The 12,779-nt window shown below is 37.7% G+C and overlaps 1 protein-coding gene across 1 annotated transcript; it reads right to left on the reverse strand.

Annotated features, from left to right (window-relative positions):
* Positions 1 to 11,680: 11,680 nt before the first annotated feature.
* On the reverse strand, positions 11,681 to 12,568 carry LOC144640493 (uncharacterized). Its single transcript, XM_078499606.1, has one exon. The coding sequence runs from the start codon at positions 12,566 to 12,568 to the stop codon at positions 11,681 to 11,683; it is 888 nt and encodes a 295-aa protein (XP_078355732.1).
* Between the last annotated feature and the right edge of the window lie 211 nt (positions 12,569 to 12,779).

The raw sequence follows: 12,779 nt of genomic DNA on the forward strand, positions 1-12,779 counted from the left end.
CTATCCCATGATGCTTTGGGAATTATCTTAAAATGGTACCTTTGACCAGCGGATTGCCATTCCAAAAGTCGTTTTTTTCTGGCGGTAATGTTGAATTGATCTGTCTCTGGCAATTTTAGTTGTATTTATCATGAGATTCCCTTCAAAATTGTACGTAAAAGATCAAGTAAGGATCATGATTGCTCCAGAGAATGGAAAGCAACTACGGGCAAGTAAGTATTAGTGTAGTTCAAGAAGAAGACCATCAAATCCTACCCTGCGATCGAGCACTTAATTACGTAACTGAAGTTGATCGTCGACTTAAGCTTACATTTGTAAAACAAACTTTAAGCTTATATCAGCACTGATTTTTTAATATATATATTCAGCTGAAAAACTAAAAGAAAGCTACTGCTCCTTGAATGTTTTGAACACTTGTAACTTACGAAATTCGTATACACAATCACTGGTGATGCGCTTTTCTAAAGACTTACAAGTAAGATTATTATTACCGACCTTGTATGTTGCTTTGTATTTTATTACAGCTTTTGAACTACCAATGAAAGCAGGATAGCTTGAAAAAACAGAGTTACTCAATGAACGCTAAGTGTAAAGAATTTTATGTTAAAACAAGGTTATGATTTTTTTTTCTTTATATGAATCTGTAGAATATTTGTGAATTACGTCTGTTTATATTAGAAACCCTTTCTTTTCATGTTTGACACATTTGGTATGAGCTGAGCTTTTAATTGCAAATATGCAGTTTTATTTTGTGTTATTGTTATAGAAATAATACATTGTTGTTTAACATTAAACAGTTCAATGAGAAAATGAATGTAACTTGTGAAACAATATCTGACTGAATTTAGAGAATTTTGGTATGTTTCTTTGTATAATTTTATTGTTTTTGGACTATATATTGATGGCATATTCATGGGGTGCAGCAGTGATTATTCACCCCATGAAAGTAACAGAGGGCCGGATTTCATGGGCCATAATAATGCTGTAAAAAGGCCATGAAAGCAGTGGGAAAATTTTCATGGGCCATTAAAAACTCCCCGTTCAGGGGTTTTTCATGGGCCATGAATTTTGTATCCCATTGAATTCCCATGAATTTTCACACCATGAAAATCTGGTAGTGAGTTTCATGGCTTTGCTTTCTAAACCATGAAAATCTCATGAAATTAATTAATGGCATTTTCATGGATTTTTAATGACTTTTCTTTTCAGACTGGAAATTTCATGGCCATTAAACGGGAGTTTTTAAGGGGATTTTCATGGCATTTTTAATGGAAATTTCATGGGTCCACTCCATGAAAAACCCCTGAATTTAAGCCATGAAAAAGCTGTTAAAAAGTCATGAAAAACCTGTGATTTTCCCATGAAAATATTCACAGGATTTTAATGGGTTTTGGTTTCCTAGTGAGAGGAGCATATAGATCCCTGGTCGCGCATTCAAGATGAAGTTACTAGTCGTCACGAAGCCTAGCTCGAAGCTCTGATAAACGAGTAGGAACAACATGGAGATTCGCCTGAAGTGGCCCATGTTAAAGCTGCTACCAGTATACAGGAAGGAGAAAAGTCCTTTTGGACTATTTACAGTGGATGCATGCTATGAAGAAAGATTTCACCTTCCGTAAAGTGATGGAGACCAAAAATTCATTGAAAGATACAGAGGGATATGATTGGCTGGAATCAACAGAACTCGCTATTGATAAGCAAAAATTCTTACTCAATCCGGTTGTTTGTCAAACAAACTGTTCCCGAAGACTAAGTGAACTGTGCCGGTTCATCTTTTCTAGAAACACCTCAATGATGTTTTTATTATCAATAAACGTATTTTAAAAGAGAAAAGCTTTTTATTCCTTCTTGTGTATCGCGGTGCGTAACTTGTCTATATAAACGCTTATAGATGTTAAGATAAAAACAGAGACGTGAAAATACATATAGGTTTACGAAACGTAACAACGGTTTATTATGACTCAAAAATAAAATATATCGTATGTGCAACTGATTGTGTTCATTTTCTACAGTGCTAGTTTCTTACACAACTGAATGCTTACTGATACAGTCAATATAGCGACAAGTGTTGACTGGAATTTGTGTTCTAATGTAGACATTCTTTTACCCACTTTGGGCTCTCTAATCTTGCAAACTGTCTTTGCAGCTTGGGCCTGGGAGTATAAGATGTTATGCTCACTTCTGATACCTTATTTTCCTCAGGACAGTACAATGGAGATAGTCTTTGACTCTCGTCAATAAATGGCATCTCGTCACCCTATTGGAAATATATACACATTTTCTTATTTCTTCTGCAGGTAAAATAGGGTCGGAGCGGATTCCTTTGAGATCTTGAGACTTTCAATGTTGCAACATCCATATGCCTGCAGTAAAGCGATTGTCCACCTTCACATACTTTGTAGTTAGGTATAACATAGTCTCTAAAACACTGTTGATATTCGCGTACGCTATCCTCGCGGCAAAAGAAGGAACATTGCTTCCAGTTCACACATCGAATGTAACGTATTCCCGTGGTCGGGTTGATCACTTCAAGGTTTTTAAGGCAGAGTCCACACTTTGAGTAACTCATCTTGACACTGAAGTTAAAGTACGCAGATTCTTTGCACTGTCGTAAAATTTTTCTTGCTTCATATCAAAAAGTGGAGTGAATACTCATCAGTTTTTTTCGCGCGTTTATATTCCAATGAACAATACATCACTGAAAGTCCAATCAGGAATAAAGATTAAACGCAAACAAAGAAACATGTCAGAACAAACCCATTGTAAGAGAAACCTCGGAAGACAGTTTATTATCATATTAAAAGAAGCGGCTATAACTATGTAGTGGGAATCCGTTCATTAGTATGGAGGAAGACACTTATTAATATGGAGGAAGGTACTCATTAGTATGGAGGAAGGCACGTTAAAAACAACATTATAGACTACTAACTGTACATTTCAAGTCTCAAATGGCCGGTTTTGCTGGATCTGGAGTGAAAAGAATCTTTACTCTACGTGGTGGTATTTCAACGCAGGAGCCCAAAAAACTCCTGTAGCACTATCGTTTTCCATTCTTTTGGACCTGGAGTGAAACTTAGGATGAATCCACGTGACGGCGGATTTGGAGAAAGACCCAAACTGTATATTTCAAATCAAAAATGGGCGGTTTTGCTGGATCTGGAGTGAAAACAATTTTTAATCTACGTGGTGGTATTTCAACCCAGGAGCCCAAAATTGTCATTTTAAGGTCGCGGGGGACACCTTAGGCTCATCATTATGCATTTATTTAAAGCGTATGCACGAAGTGCAACGACTGACATCGACAACTTAACGAGATATGTGCATAAAAATATGAGCGCGCGCGCGCGTGATTTGATGTGTTTGCGTGTGGAATTGTTTGTGAACAAAATGTTTACTCAAAAGTGACGTAGGGCTCTGAAAAATTCCCATGTTTCTTAAGGGATTTTACCAATTTACAACAACTCTTTACTTTATACGTTTATATAGATTAAAGGAAGTCTATGGGCTAATATTCATACAAATTTGAATATTTCTGCAACTCAAAGTTATCATATATCGCTGATAAACAATCGTGTCTTTTTTGAAAACACATTGTTCTCACCATTAAAGCGTGGAATATAATCACCATAATTACCATTTGGAAACCGTGTTTTGATCGGGACATCTTCGGAAATCTCAAAGTTTGGACTTTTCCGACAATTTTGTGGCAGAGAATTCAGCGCGGATACAGAACTTCATGACCTGCCATTGCAGAGAGGTAAACTAGGAATACTGTAGTGTGTCATAACAGAAGCGGAATTTTAAAAGAGCGCTTTTAGAAAGAGATAGAAAGCATTAAATTCAAATTTGCGCATTTAAACCATCATAACTTGCTGGCAAACTTAAAATTAAAAAATCCGCTTCTGTTATGACACACTAGAGGTATTGACACATCAATTAATGACAAGATCACAGAGTGCTGTCTCCTAATCGATCCGCAAACTCTGCCACAAAATCATGTTTTTCCCAATTTGTCACTTACGAGGCTATATCACTGTCGTTAAGTGAAATCTTCCAAATAAAATATGACATTCACAATATTCCATCATTTCTTTATGTCTCTGTAAAATTTGAGCTTAATCGCACCCATAACAGCCGAGAAATAAGCGCTTTAAAAGATGCAGGTCAAGCAAAATTTCGCCTAATGAATTTATTCATGCCGTAGGTGTCCCCCGCGACCTTAAGTGACTCCTGTAGCAGTATCGTTTTCGATTCTTTTGGACCTGGAGTGAAAGTTAGGATGATTCCACGTGATGGCGGATTTGCAGAAAGACCCAAACCGTACATTTCATGTCTCAAATGGCCGGTTTTGCTGGATCTGGAGTTAAAACAAGACTTACTCTACGAGGTGGTATTTCAAGGCAGGAGGCAAAAATCGTCATTTTAAATGACTCCCGTAGCAAATCTTTTTCGATTCTTTTCGACCTGGAGTGAAAATTTGAATGAATACACATGACGGCGGATTTGCAGAAAGTCCCAAACTGTACATTTCAAATCTCAAATGGGCGGTTTTGCTGGATCTGGAGTGAAAAGAAACTTTAATCTACGTGGTGGTATTTCAAAGGAGGAGCCCAAAATCGTCATTTTAACTGACTCACGTAGCAAATCTTTTTCGATCTGGATTGAAAACAAGCTTTGCTCTACGTGGTGGTATTTCAACACAGGAGCCCAAAGTCGTCATTTAAAGTGACTCCTGTAGCACTATCTGTTTCGATTCTTTTGGACCTGGAGTGAAACTTAGGATGAATCCGTGTGATGGCGCATTTGGAGAAAGACCCAAACTGTACATTTCAAGTCTCATATGGCCGGTTTTGCTGGATCTGGATTAAGAACAAGCTTTGCTCTACGTGGTGGTATTTCAACACAGGAGCCCAAAATCGTCATTTAAAGTGACTCCTGTAGCACTATCTGTTTCAATTCTTTTGGAAATGGAGTGAACCTTAGGATGAATCTGCGTGGTGGCGGATTTGCTCAAAGATGCAAAGTGTACACTTCAAGTCACAAATGGCTGGTTTTGTAGCACTATCGTTTTCGATTCTTTTGGAAATGGAGTAAAAGTTAGGATGATTCCACGTGATAGCGAATTTGCAGAAAGACCCAAACTGTACATTTGAAGTCTCAAGTGGCCGGTTTTGCTGGATCTGGATTGAAAACAAGCTTTGCTCTACGTGGTGGTTTTTCAACACAGGAGCCCAAAATCGTCATTTTAAGTGACTCCTGTAGCACTTTCTGTTTCGATTCTTTTGGACCTGGAGTGAAACTTAGGATGAATCCACGTGATGGCGGATTTGCAGAAAGACCAAAACTGTACATTTGAAGTCTCAAATGGCCGGTTTTGCTGGATCTGGATTGAAAACAAGCTTTGCTCTACGTGATGATTTTTCAACACAGGAGACCAAAATCGTCATTTTAAGGCACTTCTGTAGCACTATCTGTTTCGATTCTTTTGGAACTGGAGTGAAACTTAGTATGAATTCACGTGATGGCGGATTTGCAGAAAGACCCAAACTGTACATTGCAAGTCTCAAATGGCCGGTTTTGCTGGATCTGCAGTAAAAACAAGCCTTAATCTACCTGGTGGTATTTCTATACAAGAGCACAAAATTTTCATTTTCAGTGGCTCATGTAGCACTTTCTTATTCGATTCTCTTGGAGTTCAAGTGAAAATCAAGAGAGATACACGTGATGGCGAATTTACTAAAACGCCAAAACTCTACATTTAAAGTCTCAAATAACCAGTTTCGCTGGATCTGGAGTGAAAAAGAGCTTTAACATTTGTGGTGGTATTTTCACACAATGACCGCAAATCGTCATTTTAAGTGACTCCTGCTGTAGCATTATCTGTTTCGATTCTTTTGGACCTGGAGTGAAAGTTAGGATGATTCCACGTGATGGCGGATTTGCAAAAAGACCCAAACTGTACATTTCAAATCTCAAATGGGCGGTTTTGCTGGATATGGAGTGAAAAGAAGCTTTAACCTACGTGGTGGTATTTCAAGGCAGGAGCTGGAAATCGTCATTTTAAGTGACTCCTGTAGCACTATAGTTTTCGATTCTTTTGAACATGGACTGAAACTTAGGATGTTTCCGCGTGATGGCGGATTTGCTCAAAGACCCAAACTGTACATTTCAAATCTCAAATGGCCGGTTTTGCTGGATCTGGAGTGAAAAGAAGCTTTAATCTACGTGGTGGTATTTCAACGCAGGAGCCCAAAATTGTCATTTTTAGTGACTCCTGTAGCACTATAGTTTTCGATTCTTTTCGGACCTGGAGTGAAACCTAGGATGAAACCCCGTGATGGCGGATTCGCAGAAAGACCCAAACTGTACATTTGAAATCTCAAATTGGCGGTTTTGCTGGATCTTGAGTGAAAAGAAGCTTTAATCTACGTGGTGGTATTTCAAGGCAGGAGCCCAAAATCGTCATTTTAAGTGACTCCTGTAGCACTATCGATTTCGATTCTTTTCGGACCTGGAGTGAAACTTAGGATGAATCCACGTGATGGCGGATTTGCAGAAAGACCCAAATTGTACATTTCAAATCATAAATGGGCGGTTTTGCCGGGTCTGGAGTGAAAAGAAGCTTTAATCTACGTGGTCGTACTTCAATACAAGAGCACAAAATTTTCATTTTCAGTGGCTCATGTAGCACTTTCTTGTTCGATTCTATTGGACTTGAAGTGAAAATCAGGAAGGATACACGGATAGGACGGATTGCTGGATCTGGAGTGAAAGAATCTTTAATCTACGCAGGAGCCCAAAATCGTCATTTTAAGTGACTCCTGTAGCAGTATCTGTTTCGATTCTTTTGGACCTTGAGGGAAATTAGGATGAATAAACCTGATGGCGGATTTGCAGAAAGACGCAAACTGTAAATTTCAAGTCTCAAATGGCCGGTTTTGCTGGATCAGGAGTGAAAATAAAGTTTTTCTATGTGGTGGTATTTCAATACAAGAGCACAAAATTGTCATTTTTAGCGGCTCATGTTACACTTTCTTATTCGATTCGTTTGGACCTCAAGTGAGATTCAGGATAAATCCACGTGATGGCGGATTTTTTTTTTTTTTTTTTTTTTAATTTTAATTCATTCATTCAAACAATGTAATACAAAATGAAAAAAAAATTACATGCAAAAGGGAAAACAGAAAAAAAAAAAATTAAACTAATAATAACACACTGTTTATAACTAGTGGGGATACATATGAAACAAAAGCCGTCAGTAGTGACCACTGATGATTAACAAGAAACTAATACTACTTACTTAAATAAAAGAAATTACAGCAAGGTTTACAGGCTAGGTCAAGATAAAAGTTACAGTTGAAAGGAAAGGGACGTTAATTACAATTTGACTTTACATTTAAGTTTTCTGACGGATATTGATTATTCAGTACATGTTAACAGACACACTGGAAAGACGTTAAGGAGGAGCGCATTTTTCTATTTTCCATTGCAGGAACATTTTTCTCCTGAACTCTTGAAGATGGGGTTTTCTTTCAAGCCTTTTACAGTTATATAAATATTGTTTAAGGTAAATGATGAACAGGTGTAATCTGTGTTTTGTTGGGGGATCAGACACCTGATATGCGGCAGTAGCGGTAATATCATTGAAAGTTATCTGTTTACTCGAAAAAAAAGAAAGCAGAGCTATGAGCTTGATTAAACCAAGCAAAAGCGTCCGACAAAAAGGATGTTGTAATGTTACAATCTAAAAAGGCGCGTTCAATCGAATCGGGATTTTGACAAAAAATGCATGTTGCATTATCGGCTAGACCATAGTTTTTAAGTTCTTTCTTTGTAACGATTATTCTATGAAGTAGTTTGAAGGAAAACTGCCTTAGCTTGTTATCTCGTGAAGATCTATAGATGAAGGAAAATTTGTCCTTCCATTCAGAAAAGTCTTCAGGGAACTTATCTTTCCATTTTTTGATACCGGTAGGTACAATGTTGCAGTTTTCATTGAAGAGTTTATAGTAGTGTTTGCAGCGCATGTTTGCTAAATCTAAAGTTATTTCCGACCCAGCTGGAGAAAGAGCTATGATGGTCGAATACAGACTATCTGAGGACGGCTTATAGTCTTTAGCTTTCTTTTTTAAATTTGAAGGAATTGCTGCAATCAACTGAAAGTAGTGTAAATAGTTTGTCTTAATCTGAAATTTATTTTGAAATTCGCTAAAAGACAGGAAGTTTCCGCTTGAGTCTAAGAGGTCTTGTACAAAGTAAATCCCTTGGTCAAACCAGGTTTTCCAAAATAAAGGGTTATTTTCTATAGTTATAGTCTCGTTATTCCAAAGTATATATTCGCCATACGGGAAAAGGCCTTTACCTTGTTTTAATTCCTGAAAGTAAAACAGAAGTTCTCTGTAGAAGAGAGGCATTTTTTTGTCTATGGAGACAGGATTAAAATTACAACGGAGAAGAAATGACAAACCCCCATATTGTGAAAAGTAGTGATTTGGGATTGCTTTCCATACATCTTCAGAGTTACTCAATAGTCTGCTAATCCAGGCCAGGCGGAGAGATTTAACAACAGTTTCAAAGTTGACAAAACTTACACCTCCATGCTTAAGCGGTTGGTACATGACAGCTCTCTTGATTTTATCTTTTTTGTTGTTCCACAAAAAAGAGAATAACTGAGACTGAACCATTTTGATGACGTTCCCTGGGACAGAAAGCATAGATGCTGCATATATAAGTTGAGAGACACCTAGCGATTTAGCTAGAAGCGACTTTCCATAAAGGGTAAGATCTCTTGATAGCCACAAGTTCAATTTGGTTTTCATTTTCCGGATTTTTGCGAAAAAATTAGCTTCAATGTTCTTTCCTTGATTGTAAGATAAGAAGGCTCCGAGAACTTTAATCGGATCCTTGGTAGTTCTAAAATCAAGAATCTTTAAGTTACTTTGTTTCATAGATCCTAGCCACATTGCTTGAGTTTTCTTTTTATTTAATTTAAGTCCAGAGAGGGACCCGAACCAATTTAAAATTTGTAAGCAAGACTTAAGAGAAGTCGTATTGTCGGCAATAATAGTTGTGTCATCCGCAAACTGTGAGATTTTTGCAACCGTATTATTTGGAAGTAGTATGCCTGTGCAAGTTGGGTCTTGACGGATCTTTAAACCTAGTAACTCAACCGCAAGAATAAAAAGAAAAGGACTAAGAGGACAGCCCTGTCTTACCCCCTAGATATTTCAAAGTAATTTGTCAGGTAGCCACCATTCAATACGGCGCTTTGAGAGCCATTATAAATAGTAGAGAACCATTTGATGAAGTTTGAACCGAAGTTAAAAACTTTAAGAGTATCCAGAATAAAACTCCATTCTAAAGTGTCGAAAGCCTTTTCAAAATCAATAAATAGAAAAATTCCAGAGAGATTCTTTTGATCTAGGTCTTCCATTAAGTCACTCATGAGTCTTATATTTTGACCTATGTATCTCCCTTTAACGAATCCCGTTTGGTCGCCATGAATCAACTTGGGTAAATATTTTTCTAGTCTCAATGCCAGAATCTTAGTCAGAATTTTGTAGTCGATGTTTAGAAGAGATATAGGTCGCCAGTTTGTCAGATCTGTCAGGTAAGTATCACCTTTAGGAAGGAGTGTTATTGTCCCTCTTCTCTGGGAGATGGATAGTATGCCTTTGCTGAAAGCTTCGTTATACGAATTAAGAAGGTCGCCCCATAGAAGGTCAAAGAAAGCGACGTAAAATTCTTTTGTGAAGCCATCTTCACCTGGAGTTTTGTTTTCAGCAAAACAGTTCAGTGCATCTTTTAGTTCTTGACATGATAAACTTTGATCCAGATCCTCTTGTTCTTCCTTGCTCAATCGGGGTGTATTGATATCCTTGATGTAATCACTGAAACCTTTACTTGGCTGCGATGTTTGTATATTATCAACCTTTGAAGTATACATATTTTTATAGAAGTTTTAAATTTCCTTGTTTATCATCGTGAAATTCGAAGTGATCTCCTCATTTTCTAATTTAATCTCGCGGATACATTTTTTATCATAATTAGTCTTCTCTAAATTATAAAAATATTTGGTTGGTTTTTCACCATGTTCCAACCATTTTGTTTTTGATCTAAACATAGCCTCTTTTCCTCTGGATTCGTGAATTTTTTTCAATTCTTCTTTAGCGGTTTCGTATCTGTCAAGTATGACCTCATCTAGCACATCGCCGTTGCAAATTTTAAAGTCAAGTTCTTGTAATTCTTTCTGAAGAGATTGCTCTTTGGTCTTCAGTTCACTTCTTTTTTGTTTTGAATATTTAATGGTTGTGGAGCGGAGCTCCATTTTTATTAGTTCCCATAACAATTGCTTGTCTGAAAGCTCAGAGTATTTTGCTTGTATCAGCGGATATTTAAATTCGATAAGTACTTTATAGCTTTCGTCTTCTAACAGAGTGTTGTTAAATTTCCACAAACCGGGTCCTCTTTTGAAATCACTTTTGATTTCTAAGCATAGAAATATTGATTTATGGTCGGGAGCAATGGACGTGCGGGTTTCGGATTTGAGCACATCGAGAGATAACGCATGAGAGACAAGGAAAAAATCGATTCTTGATTTTAACTTTAAAGGTTTTGATTCATATGTAAATGTTTTAGCATTCGGATGTAAATGTCGATATATGTCAATTAGGTTAAGTTCGTCCATAAGATCAACAACGGCATTTCTGTAAGCTGTTGCTTTCCATGGTAGGCCACCGCGTTTATCTGTTTGATTAAGAGCAACATTCCAATCGCCGGAGGCAATAAGTCTAGAGGTATCTGACTTTGATATAATGTATTCGGTTAAATTTTGAATGAACCTTTCTTGTTCGCGGTAGTCATTCGGAGCATAAATATTAACGACAAAAAAGGGCAGCTCGTCGATTGTAATTTTTGCAATTATATATCGCCCCTGGGGATCGGTTTGGATATTGCAAAGTTGAAAGGTTGAATTGGGATTTAGTAACATGCACACACCTTTTGAGTGTGCAGTCCCGTGAGAAAAAATCATTTGTCCGCCCCACTCCAGGGACCACACCTGTTCATCATTAGATTGAGAGTAAGTTTCCTGAAGACAATACAAGGTTGCCTTTTGTGATTTCAAATAGGAAAATATCGCTCCTCTTTTGTTCTGATTTCGTAATCCTCTCACATTTAGAGAAATGATTTTAAATTTACGTGACATTTCTGTGTTTTAAATTTCCATTGCAAATTTCTGGCTGACATCCCAATCTCTGTTGACAGTTCCAACCGAGATCTTTTTCGCAACGCAATATTTTTTTTTAAACCTTTGAAACCTTGGTACAAACATTTTTTTGGTTTTCCTTTTAAAGGTGGCTTTTTTACTAACTGAAGGAGTGATTCTGCATACTGGCTTGCTACACATGTTTACAAAAACGACAATAACAAAAACCGATCACAAGGACAAAAAAAAAAAAAAAACACGGGGAAAATAATAATAATTATTTCTATATACCTTATATAGAAAATGGAGTAATAAAAAAAGTCTACTGTGAGCCTCTTACCTCCTTCACCTAAGCCTGTCCCCATCCTTTTTAGACTGTACAACGAGTAAGTTCAGTGTCTAATTGATATATTAAATAGTTCAAAAAATCGTAAACACAAGTTAAAATTGAAAGTTTTCCAAGACGAAGACAGATTAAATTGCCTCAAGGTCCTCCTCGCAGCGGATTTTGATAGGGCTACCATCCGGCGAAGTTTTTGCAAAAATCTTACCGTCGATTGTCCATACACTCACAAATATTCCATCACGTTTCATCTTGTTCGCCGTTCCGACGAGGAATCGTCTGTAGTTGGTCAAGTTTTCATTTATGAAGATTCTAGTGCTCTCGCCTCTCGCCGCACTGGCATAGCTCGGGAATAGATCTTTCAAGTTAACGTTTTTCAGTTTAACTCTTTCCTTGTACAAACGTGCCTTAACTTTGTGGCTAATGAACTTCACTATGATCGGCTTGCTGCCACGGCGATTTATTCTATGCGAGATCTCAATGTCTTGAGGTGATATTTCGACATTGAGCGCATTTCCCACTTTTAAAACCACTTCTTCCGTGGACGTGTAGCATTCTTCAGGTATACCGTCGATTTCCAATGAATTTTTTCTCGAATACTGTTCGAGATCATCGAGAGAAAACCACAGTTTATCTGTTTCCTCCACTTGTTTGTTTAATTTTTCCGTAGTATGGTGTAGCTGGACTTTAAGCGATTGATTTTCTTTCGTTACGCGGTCTAAGGTGACTTTAACTTTATCGAAGTCGCGTCCCTGTGAATTAACTGATGCCCTTAGATGCGACAATTCTTCTTTGAGGGACTGGTTTTCTATCAGTATTTTGGAGACTGATTTTTGAAGGCCCACCAGTATATCTTTGATTTCAGTCAAAGTTGGCTCTTTATCGCTTGACCATGTCGCCTCAGTGTTGGCCGCCATGCCGTTAAGCGCTTCTTCGGTTTGTTGGCGCTTTGGCTCGATGTTTTCGTCGTCTAGGGATCCTCGGTCGCCTCGCTTGTTCTTTTTTGTTTTGTCTGACATTTAAACCTTTTCTAACATTTAAAGTTTTTGTTTCTGACCCGTTTTCGGTCGTTGAGGACGGGGAAGGTTACGCTGCTCAAAAAACACGTCTTCCCTCAACCACGCACATGCTCAGTGTCCAAAAATTTGCAAAAAGACCCACACTCTACATTTCAAGTCTCAAATGACCCGTTTTGCTGTCGTACTTGGCTCTCCCCATATGACATGAGTT

This window comes from Oculina patagonica, unplaced genomic scaffold (assembly GCF_052425735.1).
Source record: "Oculina patagonica isolate OP01 unplaced genomic scaffold, crgOcupat unplaced31, whole genome shotgun sequence".
Taxonomy (NCBI): domain Eukaryota; kingdom Metazoa; phylum Cnidaria; class Anthozoa; order Scleractinia; family Oculinidae; genus Oculina; species Oculina patagonica.